The sequence below is a fragment of the Cinclus cinclus genome, chromosome 1, assembly GCF_963662255.1.
Source record: "Cinclus cinclus chromosome 1, bCinCin1.1, whole genome shotgun sequence".
NCBI lineage: Eukaryota > Metazoa > Chordata > Aves > Passeriformes > Cinclidae > Cinclus > Cinclus cinclus.
The window spans coordinates 96358204-96375469 of NC_085046.1; the positions used below are offsets into that span (position 1 = coordinate 96358204).

The window sequence follows — 17266 nt, forward strand, 5'->3', positions numbered from 1 at the left end:
CCAGGAACTGAAGATTAGAGCTGGACCAGGCAATAACCTTACCTTAATGCATCAAACCCTATTCCCAACAAAACATATCAGCCTGCTACTCCAGTATTTGTTGGTGTCTGGATCAAAAAACACCCAACCACCCTCTAGGGCAGTGAGTGAACCCACTCGGATCTGAAGGTGACCCCTCAGCACTGACACTGCATCTTGAGTTCATTGACTCCAGCGGGAATTCTAGGCTGTGCCAAGGACCTACAGAGGTTGTGGGTGAAGACAGGCTGGCCTGCTGCTGGGGGCGGGAAGGAAGGCCCCAGTGTCCAATGTGCCACTGCAATGGAGCCCCAGAAGGGACCTTCTCCGGTCATGCAGAAACCTTCACACCAACCAACACAGTTTCATTTGTTTCCACCACTTTCTTACAACACAGACGTGGCCCCCTTCCTCCCTCCCCCCAACCCCCCAATCCCCTCCTTTCTGAACATACTGACAAAAGGAACGGCAAAATAAATAAATAAAGACTTAGCCTCTGCTTCGGGGAAGCCGCCTCTCCAGGTTTCCGCATTGGCGGTGCCCCGGCTGGAGCTGGTAGCCATCAGTTTTCACGGCAAATGGTGGGTGCAGAGGGGGCCAGCGGATCCCCGGTCCTGGCGGGAGGCTCCAGGCTCAAGTGTCCATCTTGGCCAGCAGTCCCTGCTGTCATTGCACCAGCCCTGAGCCGTAGCTGAAGGCGTAGCTGCTGGCCAGCGACAGTGACTGCTGGTGCTCCTCGCCCTGCTCCGAAGGGTAGCTGGGAAATGTCTGCGCCCGGGACACCTTTGCTGACCCGAGGTTGTGACCTGGAGCGGGAGACATGAACACAAAAGATGTAACTGGGTTTTGAAGCCTTTCACCATGGACAGACTCCAGTGGATTAACTTCGTACTGTCAGTGCACGGAGAGCAGACTTGCTGTATCGGGCCCTTCTGGGGCTGCGGAAGAGGGTATTCCCTGTGGCTGAGGGCACAAGAGCTGCTGACAGATTCCCAGCCAAGGCAAAGGGTCCCAAACCCAACTCGGGCATAATTTAGGGTCGGAATTATTTTTCAAAATTTCAGAGTGTCATATTTGTGTATTTTCTACTCAATAAGTCTTAGTTATGTCAGTTAGGGCTGACAAATAACTAGCACACATCTTTTTTACCTGAAGCACTGCCCATGAAAGTAATGCCAGTGGTTTCAAAGGGATTAGTCCCACAGATGCCACTTCATTTACCTATTGTCCTTGGAACATGATACCAGTTTGTCAGGCAAGCACAGAACCACTGTCATTCCAAAATGAACTGGAGGAGGGATATGGTGCACTCGGCAGAAGTTTGGTTGGGAAGGGGATGTGCCAGACGCTTTTTCAGGTGGGCTTGTGAATCTCACATAACCGTTGCTTTAATCAGCCAGATTGGGATCCACATGTGGAAAGCCAGTGACGAAACTCAGATAACCCTGATGACCCAATTCTATAACCTGATAGTTTTCCTACCTCATAGTTCCTTTGGAAATTGAGGTTTAATTAATAACAAAAAAATAAACTCTCAAAGTCCATATCTTCATTCAATGTATAATTTTTTTTTGGAAATGTATGTTGAAGCTTGGAATCAAAATAGTTTTGCATATTGGTTTTAAAAATGTCTTAATATACTTATTATCTGTAGGAATGCAAAATCTTAATTTTATGTGAACTACAGAGATATTAAAGAATAGCTAAAATGGTATAGACTCAAATACTAAAGAATTCAGCTCATGCTGACATGTTTCAAAACAGTTAGCAACTGGCCCAGTAATGCTGCAACCAAGGATGATGTTCACCAGATTTAGGAAAACTTTTCCTAACTTGCATTTGGAAAAGTTTGATCATAACATGTTACTGACTTCCTCACTGAATAAAAAAACCAAAACACGATTACCCCTGAACATGAGACTATCAGAGCAATGCTAGGGCCAAGACAGAAAAAAAACCAGCTAAATGAAAAATAGCATAAAAGGTACATCTTAGTGACACTGAAGACAATAAAACCAGAATCTGAATTCCCAGTGGCATATTAATGATCATAAAATCCTTTTCACAGCACAAGCAAGCAGGATGAATTTTTTATGTGTATTTTTACTATTCATTCATTGGGTTAAATTGACATTGGCTACCAAAACTTGACTGAGATGAAAGGTTTAAATGCTTTCTGCTTCAAGAAGCTTTTGCATCAAATGGAATTAAAGTTTATGGTGACTGTGAGTTCTGAGCTACAAAGTAGATGATAATGTCTGTGAATAATCTTAAAGGTTTGCTTTGACCAACTTTTAACCATGATATTAAATGAAGCCTTTATTAATTTTTTACTTTTATTTGGGATTACATCATAATTACTGTCACTTTATTTCTTAATCTAATGCAAACCTAAACATGAGAAGATGAATGATCCTAGATTTTAATTTTTTGTTCCAAATCTGCCACATTTCCTTCTCAGGATATAAGATCCTGCTTTCCTTTTACCCAGAAGCTAGAATCATGTGTCTTTTAAATGCCATAAGGAACTGCTAAACCCAGCACATGATTTCCTATGCAAAATTTGTCTCTTTCCTACTCATAAAGATAAATAAAGTATGTCAAGTTATAACTTCATCCTCTTCATGTATTTTATCCAAGGAGTATCCAACAATCCCTGTGACAATGAGAAGGAGTAAAGAGACTTACCAACCACAGAGTTCCCTAAACTCATGCCTACTTGTGTCATGTGCTGTACCATGTATAATTAATTTAAGTCCACTTTTTGTAGAATAGTGTAGTTTTAATACAGTGATGAAGAGTGCCCCTAATATGCTAACATCTAGCTAAGGAATTCAGGCAGTCTCTTAGAATGTGGAAGACAAATTTGAACCTGTAAGGGTTAAAAAAGAAATTAAATTCAGGTCATTAATTTCCTATATATATGCCCCAAAAAGCCAGCACATCCCTTGCTGTTCTTTAAAATAAAATTTACATATGCTAATGTCACAACAGGGCTAGTTTCTGCTATTCTGTAACCGAAAGGGTTAAGGAGGAGAGTTCTCTCCTAGCTACTGGGATATGTAATGAAAGAGGAGAGGGAGAGACAGACAGATGGAAAAGGTAACAGAGCCAGGAGGTCTAAGATGTCTGGTTGAGGTTCAAGCTGAAGAGTATGACTTCAGTCTATGAAAATAATAACAAAAAGAATAGAGGACATTGGTTCAAATGAAATGAGAAAGCTATAAGTAAAAGAAAATTGGTGAATTTTGAAAGAATTGATCTAGGCAATATATTTACTTTCAACTTATATTTTAAAAAAACAATTAACTATGTTAATATACTTCAACAAGTGTATAAAAAATGATGGTGGCAAAATAATAAAATAGTTCAAAGGTTCCAAGTTGACTTATGACTTCAAATAGTAAAGTTCCCAAATTCAGGACATTTTTCAGTTTTTGTTAAAATTCAGCATATCATATACTGGAAACTCTATATTGTATTGGATCATTTTATTTTCATTCCTAAACATTATTTTAAGATTCATACAGCTGATCAGCCTTATGGAGCCCTAGATACTGCAGTATCAGCAGTAAGGATTTTAAAGAAACAGGTAAAGTTTTTGCAGTAAAGGATTAAAATTCTGTTACTTTCTAAATTTCTTGCTTCAATCATATTTGTACGAATATGAACATATTTGTATGTTCTTAAAAGGTTAAGAAAGAAGAAGAAGAAGAAGAAGAAGAAGAAGAAGAAGAAGAAGAAGAAGAAGAAGAAGAAGAAGAAGAAGAAGAGGAATACTGTTTGTGGATTTTGCAGCTCTTTGGTACCACAGCTGCTTTTAAGAACACAAAACTAACTCTTCCCTACAATACTTCTGAGGTCAGGATAAAATGAATTTGATTCACACAGATTTCATGACCTGAAGACACCAACAGAGCTGAGGGAGGTTTTTCCCCCCATGGATTACAGAGGAAAAGCTGGCTTTTTTTCCTGTTCCAGGACAGGACCTTGGAAACATACGTATTATTCAGCCTGCTTCATCCTTTACTCAAATTTACTCTCAGGATTATAGAATGCAATGAAGCTGCAGTCCAAAGCAATTAGGTATGAATGATCCATCAAGGAAATTTAATGTAACCCAGCAAATTACATTAAATTAGATTTTTCCTGATCTTAATTATGTTGGAAGCATAGGCAGTATACACAAGGATCTTATTTCATGGCATGGTGCTTATTTATAACAATTCTTTAGAGGAAAAAACCCAGTGGTTTCCTAGTAACAGCAGTGACTGATGTACATATAAGTAGATCGATCACAACTTCTGAGAGAAAACTTGCAGTGCTAAGCTAAATGAAAGGGAGGAAAAAAAAGAGAGGAAGAGATCCAGGGACAAGCTTTACAAGCTCCCTTACTGCTTCTTACTGGGAGATCTCTGTTTTAGACTCAGAATTCAAATTCTTAACCAGAAGGCAGATGCCAACTCTTTTTCTTTTCTAAATGAAATGAAGGTCACTCTTTTCTTTTCCCATCCAAGAATTCAAGGGATTCTCATCTGATGTTCTTTGGTTAATGCAGTCACCTCTGATGTACAATCCTGTGTTAAAACTCTCCTCTGCCTGTGGGTAGGGTTCAAGATTACACTTTCAGTGGAAAAACAGCTGAAAATGTTCCCTTTCTGCTCTGTACTGACACTGCTGTGCACTATCCCTAAGCTGAGCCACTGAGACCGAAAAGCTTCTTTGTAGACTGAAGCACTTTGGTCATCTGGTTTGCAAGAGCCCTACAAATCTCTGTACTGGCAAAGCTGAGGAGCAGGAACAAGCAGCCAAGGGGAAGAGATGGCAGGTTTTTTTCTCAGGCTGGTTTCCCTGCCAGATGGTTTGTTTGGTGAGTGATGACCTGTGAGCAGTGTGCCACCAAATGCAGGTGAATGCCATCACCACCAGACTGTTCACAGCTCTGATGCAGGAGCACTTCTGAAACCTAAGCTTTTCCCATACAAGATCTAATATAAGTTTATGTTTCTGCAGTACAGTGATTAAAAATTAATAGAACCAGAGACTTCTCTGTTTCAGCTTCTGTTGCAGGCCTTTAATTACCTTATATGAGATAGCCATTAGGTAAAAATAAAGACATTTGCAGCTGCACAGCAAGCTTTCATCCGGGATTTCATCTGAACAGAAGACTTTACAAACAGAAGGGTGTGCTTCCAATGCATTTCTATTTCTCTTGGTAAGAATAATAAATTTATTTTTGAAAATAAAATTTGATATTTCCAATTCCAAGATTATGAGCACAAAATTGAAGTCATTAAATTAAAGCCAGTTGGATATATTTATTAGCATTGTGTTTTTTACTGCGGAGTCTCTGAGACTTTATGATTGCAAGAGTACTGTGATTGCTAGAAATATTTCTAAAAATGCTATAGGAAAACTTAAAAGAAATTTCTATGAATCAATCAGTGCAAGCTAAGAATAAATAAAGTGAATCAATTGTTCCATTGTAAAGCAGTAGTTTCTTTTTAGAAACATTAACTGGAAAATTTTGTTATTCACAACAAACAGAACAGTCTGGAAAGCAGGGAAACAGAGATGAGGATGTTTTATCATTGCACAAAAGGATAGTGCAAGAAGGTGGAAAAAACCCAATTAGCTAACAGATGTTTCTGGAAGGGCACAATAGTATGAAGGAGTTAGCTCTATGTTGTCTCCTCACACAATTCTCACTGGACAACATAAATGCAACTCTTGTGCCAGAAGAGTTCCCAAAACTAGTACCAGTCTTTAAACTAGATTTGCATTCTCTAAGGAGTTTCCCAACAGCAGTGAAAGCTCCTATTTAATACCAGAGGAGGCCCAGAGATTGCACTGAGGATATCATTTGAACAGGGAAGTTTGTCTCAAAGTGCTTCAACCTCTGATATTCTTTGCATTTTTGCTAAGACACAGGACAGAGTGGGAAAGGCACTGTAGCTGTGCATTGAAATCCCACCAGGGAAAATTAAACTCTTACTGAAAAGAACTACATTTTTATGGCTGCTTATTTCAGATGGAAGCTTTCATCCTCTAAGAGCTTTTGTTGCAAAGAAAAGAGAGTCCATATTTTATTCTGGATAAAGAAAAAAACATTTCTCCAGTATACCTCCCTACTTTGGTCTCAAATCAGTTAAGTGGTTATTATTGCATCAAAAAGGATACTTTCATTTAAGGCAGAAAATAAATGATTGCTGCTATCCTATTTATAAATTGATACTGGTTAAAATTCTGCCAACTCTGTATTGAATATACAGTGTCTTCCATTGAGCTACTGATGACAAAGCAGCTTTTCCTTTTCTGCTGTTAGATGATTGGAGTAACTAAAGCAAAGTTTCATAGCAGGACAAACTGCTACAAAGCAAAACATTTATTTTGCTGTAATGATGCAGTTGGATTGGAAGGGCATTAATTGGTACAGCAATTATTATGCTGTCACTCACAAAAAGATGCAATGGAAGGCAGCAGATGGAAACTGAAAAATAGCATAAACTACATTACAGCATATTGATTTCCATATACTTATTGAAAGTGAAACTGTGGGCCTGTTTCAGTTCCAAATAAAGAAATACAAATTTGCCTTTGAATTTAACTGCAGTTGGAATAAAAACTCCAGGGAGCACAGCTGGGCTCCAACTTTCATATATTCTAAGATAATTTTGGATTTAATTTCATCAGATACATGTATCTTTCTGAAGGGAGAAAGAATATCAAGAAACCTTATTTTTGAGACAGACTTTCAAGAAAATGGTTTCGTTTATTTATTATAAATACTTTGGAATGAAACTAATTTAATTGAGAATAAAATACATAGGAAATACATGAAAAGAGCGAATGACAAACTCTCATGCCCCCTTTAAAATATTTCTTTTCTGTTCTTAATTGACAAACACTTTCAGTTTCCTCAGAATTTGAAAAAAAAATAGTAAATTTTTTTCCTGTAAAGCATCAAGATGAGTAAGCACCTGAGTAGATACATATTTGTTACAGAGCCATATCACTTTGCAGAATTGGAAGACTATTATTTTACTTAAAAGTCTTTGGCATTGTCATCAAGTCCTCCTCTAGAAAAGAAGGAGTTTTACATACGCATGCAGAAAAGACTGTAGGACTGCCAGTTTAAGACCAGTAAATTTACAATATGCTGATTTTCAACATTCCAGTTTTGGCACAAGAATACTAGAGTTTCATGAAGAGCATGTCTATATGTCAATATTTTGAAACGCAGAAAAAATATTTCACTACCTACAATGTGCTTGTAAATATTATGCACAGGAAAAACAAGCATTATTTCATCTGTACTCCTACGTAAAATAGCAGGTATCAGGAAACATGTAATTAAAGCAAATGTATTGACTGAAGGCCAGGCCAGATTAATTACTGCTGTGTTTTTCTGGGAAGTGTTTTTAAATACTTACTGTCCAGATGGACTTAACCTGTGAATCAGCTACTTTAGACTATCACAAGTTGATATAGCTCCTGTGGTAGAAATATTAGAACATCAAATACATCTTTCTCAAGGATGAGTAGGTTTATCTTGCTCTCTACTTTTAATAGGTTTCCATTAGGATTTTTTTCCTAATTATGCATTTACACGTGTATATGAAGGGAAGAGACATACATAAATCCCTACCCCCTAAGATCTCCACCCAGGGCAGGGAAAACTAAGTTATTTACACATCTCACATTACCCAATAGTCCTTTCCTTTTTGCTCATGTATCTCAGCCAAAATCTGACACATATTTGGAAAAACTGATCTATTTTACAAATTATATCTCTTTGACTTGTGCTCTTCTATTTATTATCTGTAACTGTAGACCTGTGTGCCTGAACTTCAAGGAGATTAAGTAAGAGAATGTGGAATAATAATTTTTTGTAGTTTTGTGCTCTGAACCAATGTGCAGGTAAGCATAATAAGCTTACCTTAGCTTTCTTGTGTTGTCTTCCATATAAAGACCACACCACTCCTTGCTGAGATCAATTCATTTTGTCTTTGCAGCTTTTTACACTTGTGGTAATGTTGTAGTACTAAACCAGCCTCCTCTCACCCTCTGTCCTGAGTCCAGCTCTTTAACTATGCCAACACAGTTGAAGGAGGTTCAATCATGTTCCCACTTGACACAAAATTAGGGTAAGGTCCAAATTTGCTACAAAACAAACAACATTTTCCAGGTGAAGACTCTCAGGGAGAAGAATTTCTGAGTTTGGTTTCATGGATTCTATAGAAGTGAAATTTTCTGCACTGATACTTTGAATTTTATTGATTTAAAAGTATTTTTCAGGGAACCCTGATAACCTGGCATTGCACAGCCTTATCTTGCAACCCAAACTATTCTGGAATAGAATGAAATACTTTATTTTCAGCCATTTTTCTCGTGAGAGAAAAAAATCCTCTATTAAAAAAAAAAAACAGTTAAAGAAATTATTGAGCTGTTCTTCCTGACTTGCACTAAGTTAGGAGTGTTGCAGGTTTTTCTGAACCATTACACAGATGATCCAATATTAACGTGAATGGAGAAATTACTATGGTCAAGGATTTTGTTTTGTACTGAAAGATACAGGCATCATGACCTTGAAGAAAAGCCTTTGCAAGGAAATGTGAGCAGTTTAATACTAAAATGTATCAAAATGCCAGCAAGTTAATTAACAGCAAATAAAATCTGGAATGAGTGCCCCAACAAAGCTACCTGAAAAGGCTGAGTACTTTGTCCAAGGTGGCTAGCGTCCCTGGCCTAATTTATCCTTTAAACCACAGGCTCAGTCAAGCAGAAACTAATATAAAAACTAATATAAAACATCTCCACAGAAGTTGTAAAATCAAGGTTTATAATGAGAATAGTAGCCTCTTCTGAACTTGTGCCTGTGTCAAGTAAATTTATTTCATTCACCACAAAAGTAAACAAAGACCAAGCATTTTTATACATAACACATATAGTTTCACTTTCCTATTCAAGCTCAAAACTCAATGAACTTTTTAAACAGAAACTTCACAAAGCAGACATTCCATGTTGGTAATACTAAGGAAAAAAAAAAAAGGTACAGGAGAAATTTCTGCAAGTGACAATTTCCTTCACTTCAAGGAACATTTGAATGAGATCCATTTGCAAAATGTAAGAAATAGGAAGAAAAGAATGCTCTGATCCTAAGTGCATATGGAAAAGGCTAGAGTGGAGGGAAGAGACAGCATCTAGGGAAAATTCTAACAAGAAAATTATTTTAGTGTTTATTTTGTGTCATGGAGACAAAAAAAAAAAACCAAAAAAAACAACAGAATAAAATACTCAGAAAAATTTACCTGCTCCTGGCATAATTGAAAAGTGGGAAGAATATAAAGCTAGTGAAAAAGGAAACAAATGTGAAGGATAGATAAAATTGAGTGGATTGAGTTACTTTTTCTTAAATAATTTTCTGCTATGTCTAAGTTGGTAGAGCTCCACATTTTGCTATCTGTTTTTGATTCCTGGGTAGAGCATGAAGTCACTATTACCATCAACTGATGGTAGATCTCTGGGCAGAAATTGATTTAGAGTATAATTTTCTTCCACATCCTTGCAAAGTACATGTACCAGAATAATTTAAAGCTTTATATATGTAGTGTTATCATCCTGGTTTGCTAATTTCTTAGCTCACTGTTCACTTTTCCCTTTTTCCAAATGTTTATGTTGTGTTTTTATTACAACCAAACTGAATGCCCAGTCAAAAAACAGATTTTATCAGCTAGGTTGTTTAAAAAATCAATGCCTAAATCTACCACTGATGTAACAGAAAGCATCTTACTGAAAAATTAAATGTAAAAATGCAAATTTATACATTGCATATAATTTTGATGATATGGGATATGTCGCTGTTAAATATTTATTGCATTTCAAATCATGTTGACATTTCCCCTCGGATACACTATTCCAGAAAACACTACACAGGCCTGATGAAATTCAACTGATGCTACAGAGATGGAGTGAAACAGTAAATTTTGAATCTAATATTAGCATATCTAAAGCAAAATGAAGGGAAAAAAAAATTACTTACATCCATGAAAGTGTATAGTGTGGAGATAGTATACTGCCTTTGAAAAAGGGGTACTGCTGGGGGCTGACTGATCAGTACTGTTTAATCTTGTGGCTGTTATAATTCTGCTGATCTTTAGTGTGGCCAGTATTTCCTGGCTTGGTAGTATTTTCATTATAAACACTCCATTCACAAAGATTTATCACTAGCCTATAAAAAATTGCCATAAAATGAAACTCAGCACATCAGGTCTGAGAACAATGTCAGAGAACAAATTTGGTCTGACAGGATGGAGGGAATATGTTTCTGACCTCATTTTATGTAAGTAGAATACAGCCTTGATTGGAAAAAAAAATAGAGAAAACATTGGCAGGCAGCATAGCATACTTAACATAGGGAAAAATTTGGGATAAAGGAGGATTTATGCCAGACCAAATGGATATCTATTCTACAAAATTATATTTAAAAGACAATTTTATTGTGTGATTAGAAAGTGAGAACTAAACACATATAAAACATAAAGTCTAAGACATTCAGGTGGTACACCTGAGCCCTTCCTTTTGCACTCCCAGCCAGTTTCTTTGCATACCCACAGAGCCAGGGAAATAGGGAGATTAATGTTAGCAAAACTAACGTTTATCAAAACAAACACACAAAAAAGGCAAATCAAATTGCAAAACACGTTTTATGCATGCTTGGTTTCCACTGTGGAGTCAGATATGCACCATTTCTGGGCTGTTCAAAAAGGCAGGAATGCCTGGCTGGCTGATGGACACAGTTCTGAGGTGTAACAGGACCATTGTTTTAGCATCAGCTGCACCTGAGATTACCTCAGCAAATGGTGGTGCTGCAGATTCAGTCCTGTCTGAGCCATGCTAGAGCTTTTCGCTGCACAAAAGCAGCAAAATTCATCATTTGCTTTTGATCATTTTCTACCTGTTACAAAACTCAGAGTCATCCCATTACCACACTTCCCTAGAAGTATCTGAGGACAAAGTGCTGTTCAAACTCTAGACAATGTCATCCAAGAACAGGAAGAAGTCTTGGACTCTGGTAAAGTGTCTTTCCTTCATGGCACTTTGTATTTATGTTGTAATGCAGGAAATCAGTTTTGCTTGTGTGTGTTTTCTGAGAAAAGAAGGAGGAGGGTGGTTTGTGGGAGATAAAACCACCTTTCCCAGTTTAGTAAAATGAGTTATTTAAACTGATTAAAGATTTTCTTTTTTTTTTTTTTTCTGACACCCATGCGAAAAATTCAGAGAAGATCTCACATTAATATATGCAGGAGTGAAACACAGCTTTCAGAATTTCTACCTTTCAAAATCTACTTTTTTACTCATGTATTAAAAGCATTTATTAAATCATTTGTTATATTCAGATTTAGGCTCTTTATGAAATAACTTTCCATGAAATTGTCCTTAGAAACATTCTTAAGAAGACCTTAATGTTATTTCAAGCTGCACCTAGATTGTAATAGTAGATGCCATGTAAAAGTTAAATATTGTATTAGCTGATAATTAGCTCTCTGGAAACATGAAAAAGTTTCCTGAAACCCTTGAAGGTGGAAAGACATACCTCTCCACAAATTCTTAAGGAGAAAGGATTTTTTTTTTTTTAAGTGCAATTTGAAATTACAGACTGTTCTTAAGAAGATTCAAGACAGCAGGCACAGCACACCAAAAATACAGAAATGGATTTTATGATGTGTATTTGAGGTATATTTTGAGACGTTTGGTCATAGCCATTGGAAGTGGTTGAAACGGTTTATAAAATTGATGGAATAAAGGAAAGGTTTCTGTCTGTACTGAGTGAAACAGCACTCTGAGTTCTTTTGTTCCTTGCAAAGATTGCATATATAAAATATGTGGCAATAAGGCAGTTCACAGAGACTAAACAAATTATTTTTCTCTATAATTTATTCTCTAAAATAAAGAAGTTTATTGATTTTTAGATTATATAACTTTAATTGGAATAAAGTAGATGTCTAAAGCATCAATGAAGCACTCAGGAAAGTTAATCCATTTTTCATGACTCTATAAATAATTTCTTCTAGCTGTAAAAGCCTTCAATTACCCACCAGGAAATCAAAAACAATGGCTCTAATTCACTGAGGGATGCAAGCGATGTTCTTTTGCTTTTTTTTTTCTCCCTGAAAAGGAATTCAGTGTGATTCAGTGTGAACAAACTGCGCCATTTTTATCAGACTTGTGTAACAGTAGAGGAAATGAGCGGAGGTAAATGTGGTAAGGGGGATCAAAGAGCTTGATCTGCTTGTTGCTGGAGATGGGAGGAGCCCCTTTTCCTTTCTCAGACAACAGAAGAAACAATTTAAGACAAGGCCCTTCCTTCCACACCCATCTCCCCCCACAGTAAGCAAATAAACATGACATGAAAACCAGTAGTATTGGCAAAAACCACTGAAATTACCACCCATGTGCCTTCCCTGGAAATTCATTATTAAACCTGTAACTATTCTATCCTGTGTTTCGCTTTTTTCCGTTCCTTAGCTGAGGATGTTTTTTTGTTCTTTTTGTGGCCTCTCAAATCACAGAAGGTGTTTGAGCAGCGCAGCAGCAGTCCCTTCAAAAGATTTCCTTAATTCCAGCTGCTGGGAAGAGAGTCCTGACAAACCCAATTGACTGATCTGCTGAAGCAGGAAGGGGTAGAGAACTGTCACCTCCTAAATTACATTTATCCTGCCCTATCTCACTGCCTGTTAGTTAAATGTTACTAAAGCAAGCCACGAAATGACCAAAAAAAAGTGCCCACAGCACAGGACAATAAGCAGCAATCATATCAGAACACGACACGTACAAAGTAATTACACTTCATAGAGACATTTAGAGAAATGAGTGTTACATTAAAGCAAGGCACTTTACTGATGGCGATTGTGCCATTGGCTTTAACTGGAAAGAACTGTAACACAGATTTTAAATTCATTATGAATGTCTGCAGTTGTAGCACACAGGTAAGAGATGCTGAGGTGAACAAAGATGAATTAATCTCTGGGAAGGGTTGAATGCTACAGATAACAGTGGATGGCAGCGGTTTAGCTAACAGCAAGATGGATAGCATGGAGCCATCAGCAAATGAAGGGGAAAAAAGTAATACAGAGGATCAGCTTCACAGTTCTGAATGAAATATCTGGAATTTCTTACATATGACTAGACCATCCAGTGCTCCAGTCATTTGCAGATATTGGCAGTCACACAGTGGCGTGTGAAATCCAGAAACTGCAGCTCAGACACAAAGGAGATTCAAACCAGCTTCTACCACCAAGGCTTGCTGCCTTTTATGCTATTATTTTTCCTTTCTGTGCCCATTACAGCAGAGCAGCATATAATATGGAAGCATACAATATGTGACAGTATTCCTGAGTTATGGTACTACTTCTCCATGAACACTGCAAAAATTATTACCTTGCATGTAAATTTTCAGGTTTACTAGTACAGCTCTAGAAGGAAGGAAGTAAATAACAGAATATCAGTAGCTTTCTTGCTGGACAAAAAAAAATGGGAATTTAGAGAGCTGAAAATCAGCTGTGATTTAAAAGGAAGTTAAAATATGAATTCAGCAGAAATGGCAGCTCTGCAGGTATCATATCTGGTGTAACATGGTATCATGCTTTTATGCTAAGGCAAAGTGGCAGCCTGCAAAACTGCTGTATGAGGTACTGGCTTCAGGTTGCAATAGTAAAGAAAACTAAAATCAAACATATATATCCTCTATTGTAAGAGTACAATGAGGACAATCTCAAGGGGAACAACTTAAAAAACATACAAGACCCCAAATCCCCTAAAAAAACAATTTCATAAAGCAAATTACTTTTACCAGTTTTTCCTATTTATGTCTTTAGAGCCTACTCCTCCCTGGAGCAATAATAATTAAAAATCAGTAATTGTGAGGACTTCTACTCATAATTTTTAAAACATAACGAAGTAGTAATGTTTATTCCTCAGGCTGAGGTGTGAGATAACTCTTATAGAACAGGTATGCTATTACCAAAATCTAATGGGAATTTATTCTGCAACCGGAAAAAGAACTAAAATCTTTTATGCTACAGTTCACACCAGTGATGACTGCACTATCCTGATTATTCAGGACACTGATTCTGCATCACAAAACCACCATATTTACATCCCATTGCTAGAACTTGCAGTTAAAATAATTTTCTTTATATAGTATTGCAGCTGCAGATATAAGCACTACTAAGGCACAGAAGAGGGAGCATTCCATGATTCTTGGAGAGCTTTGTATCTCACATGATCTTTGCATTCTTTTAAGATTTTATATTTTCTTTCATAAGTGGGAGAATGGGACCCAGTTTGTTACTTCCACTTATTTTGCAATGAATATTTAATTAAATACAGCAATGACTACAGAAGCCTTTTAAAGCAGCTCAGAAATTGAGGTACTACCTCAAAATGTCTGCTAGTCAGTACAACAATACCTGGCTTCATAAATTCACTTTGAAAAAAACAAAATGAAACAAGCACGTTTTTGCTTTTTGAGAACAATTATATAGTAAAAAAGGAAATTTTCTGGGATGTGAAATCTGTCTGTCCATTTACCTTAGAGGATAATCTGGAACTGAATTTAAAATGTGACTGGGGAGCTATCTAAATTTTAGAAGGTATTCAGACCTGCTGCTGAGGGCTGTGAACCATAAGCTTTGTGCCTATAAATGTGTTTCTCAGACAATACCTAGGGATTTCAGTAGAAGCAATGAGCAAGGGGAAATCCAATTTTTATGTCTTTGGTAGAATCACTAAATAGCAATGACTCAGGCACCTGGACCGTCATGATCCATCACAGACCCATCCTATCCCTATTAAATTGTTACTTTAAGAGCAAAAATAAGGAAACATCAGCAGCAAGGAACACACTGAAAAATGCAGTGTTGCTGTTTTTACCAACCACCTATCATTTTTCCTCATTTTAAAAATTAACTGCCTTGAAAGAGCAGCAGAGATGTATCAAGATGTATATATTGAATTTCCTTCCCAAGAAAAGAAAAGAAAAAAGAAAAAAGAAAAAAGAAAAAAGAAAAGAAAAGAAAAGAAAATAAAAGCAACAAAGCAAAGCAAAGCAAAGCAAAGCAAAGCAAAGCAAAGAAAAGAAAAGAAAAGAAAAGAAAAGAAAAGAAAAGAAAAGAAAAGAAAAGAAAAGAAAAGAAAAGAAAAGAAAAGAAAAGAAAAGAAAAAAGAAAAGAAAAGGAGGAGGAAAGCCTCTACAGGACATGATGTTTTACGTGGCAGCAGCTTTGAAAGAAGTGGGTTGGAGGAAAAGGAAGCATTATCATAGTATTTTAACTTTGAACAGAGTAAAGCAGGCAAATTGCATTCTTTGCTAAGTTTAAGAACAGTGGCACCATCTGACAAAAAGCTTTTCCTCCTTTCCTCAAAGTAGAATGCAGTTTTTGATTTACTATCACCTTTTGATCAAAGACTTTACATCTACTACAGTAGATCTACACAGTCACTTCTGTGATTTCACACAAACTGCTTTCCAGTTCTTTTGATGCCCTATTTTTTGCCTAATAAGGGTCTAATATACACATATCTTTAACTTACCAACCAGAAGGTATGAAACCAGTGAGAATAACTTCAAATTATGATCAATATCACATCACTAAGACAATCTGTCCCTTGCTCAATCCACATGTGATGCATCAGGAATAGGGCTGGGAGGTTCCAGCCTTCTAATCTTCCTGCCTGAAAAGCCACGTAGAAGGTAAAACACTCTTTTCATTATTCTGTAGGAACAGCAATCACTGTGCTACCTGCTTTACTCCTTGATGCTCAAAGGTAAAAGCACATGGATGGAGTACAGTCCTTTTTAGTGACCAAAGGGAGCACCTCTTCAAACAGAGCCTCTTTTATTTCCCTCCCATTAGCATCATCTTGTAATGGCTCCAACTCCTGCCTCACTACAAACGACGAGAACGCAGAGTCATTACAGTAGGACTTGTCTGTAAATTAAATGATAGTAAATGTGCATTTCCAAAGATGTGATGATTTTTTCAAATCCTGATGGCTGATACAAAGTATTAATTAAAATTTTGTTTCCTGAGTCTCTCTAAAGTCTACTATTTAGTTTTTGTCACTATATACAACATTTAATATTATATATTAAGTTAGGAATGTTGGTTTTGTTTTTAGAAAAATAAAAAACAAATAACAAAACAACCAAACCAATCCAACCCAAATATTATTTGCAGATAAGAGTCTTTTTACAATAATTTTAATTTGATAAATGCTACAAAGGAGATACAGATTACATTTTGAAATTTTAAAGGTAGCAATTTTAACATTAAATTAAAATATTATTTTAGTTTAACAATTTAAACACTGTCAAGCAATAGATGGTGGAAAATTTTTTTATGAGAATGTCAGATATAACTTTTCTAAGGATTCATACAATCCCTATTTTCATATTTCCATACATGTTTTTAAGTTCATCAGCAATATCATGTATAAATGTTTTTTATTAAGCATTAGACAGTGATTTGCAGAAAATGTAAGATCAAATGTCACAAATCTTAAAAATATTGTAGTAGATTCTGAATGTTTTTGAAGTGTACAATTTATTTTTTTTTTTTTTACCATAGAAGATAGAATTTATTTCTTTGTGGGATTTATTTTGTACACTTAGACTATCTCAGGTAAAAAAAAAAACCTCTTTCTCTACTATGCGTTCCTCAAGAGCCCATACATTTAAAAGGGGACTTGATAAACAAAGGATGCTTTATAGAGCATATACTAAATATTATTGAGGGAAATTAAGAGAAATATATGGAGGTATAGTAAGCTGTGACACACCGTTAACCATTTTATCACCTGTAATGTGTCTTGCTGGACTCCTTTGGCTGTTTACCTGTCTTAGAAACTCTAAATAAATCCATTTTTTTGAACTGGTGCTTAATCAGCTGGAATATCATTGCTGCTTAAAAGATTTTAATATCTCAGCTCCATTTATCACAGCTGCTGTCATGTTACAGCACTTAGCAGAACGTCCCACTGTCATATGAGAAGTTAGCACACCTGCTGAAAACTGTGAATATTAATTGACTGTATCACAATGCAAATTTTTTTCATGCACCAGAAAAGTGTATAATTTGGATATAAAGCATCTGGATGAGAAAAACCTGGTCTGACCTAAAACCTGGATTTTTTTTCCCAAAAAAGATTTAATTTCCTGATAAAACAATAGTCTATTACATTTCAC

The 17266-nt window shown here is 36.4% G+C and overlaps 1 protein-coding gene across 1 annotated transcript in view; it reads right to left on the bottom strand.

Moving 5' to 3' along the window:
* Window positions 1-684: 684 nt before the first annotated feature.
* The window catches only part of DOK6 (docking protein 6), a 240860-nt gene continuing 224278 nt past the window's right edge, over window positions 685-17266 (bottom strand). Inside the window, exon 8 of the mRNA XM_062500783.1 lies at window positions 685-824. Within this exon, the coding sequence (XP_062356767.1) occupies window positions 685-824 (140 nt within the window). The remainder of the gene's footprint in view (window positions 825-17266) is intronic.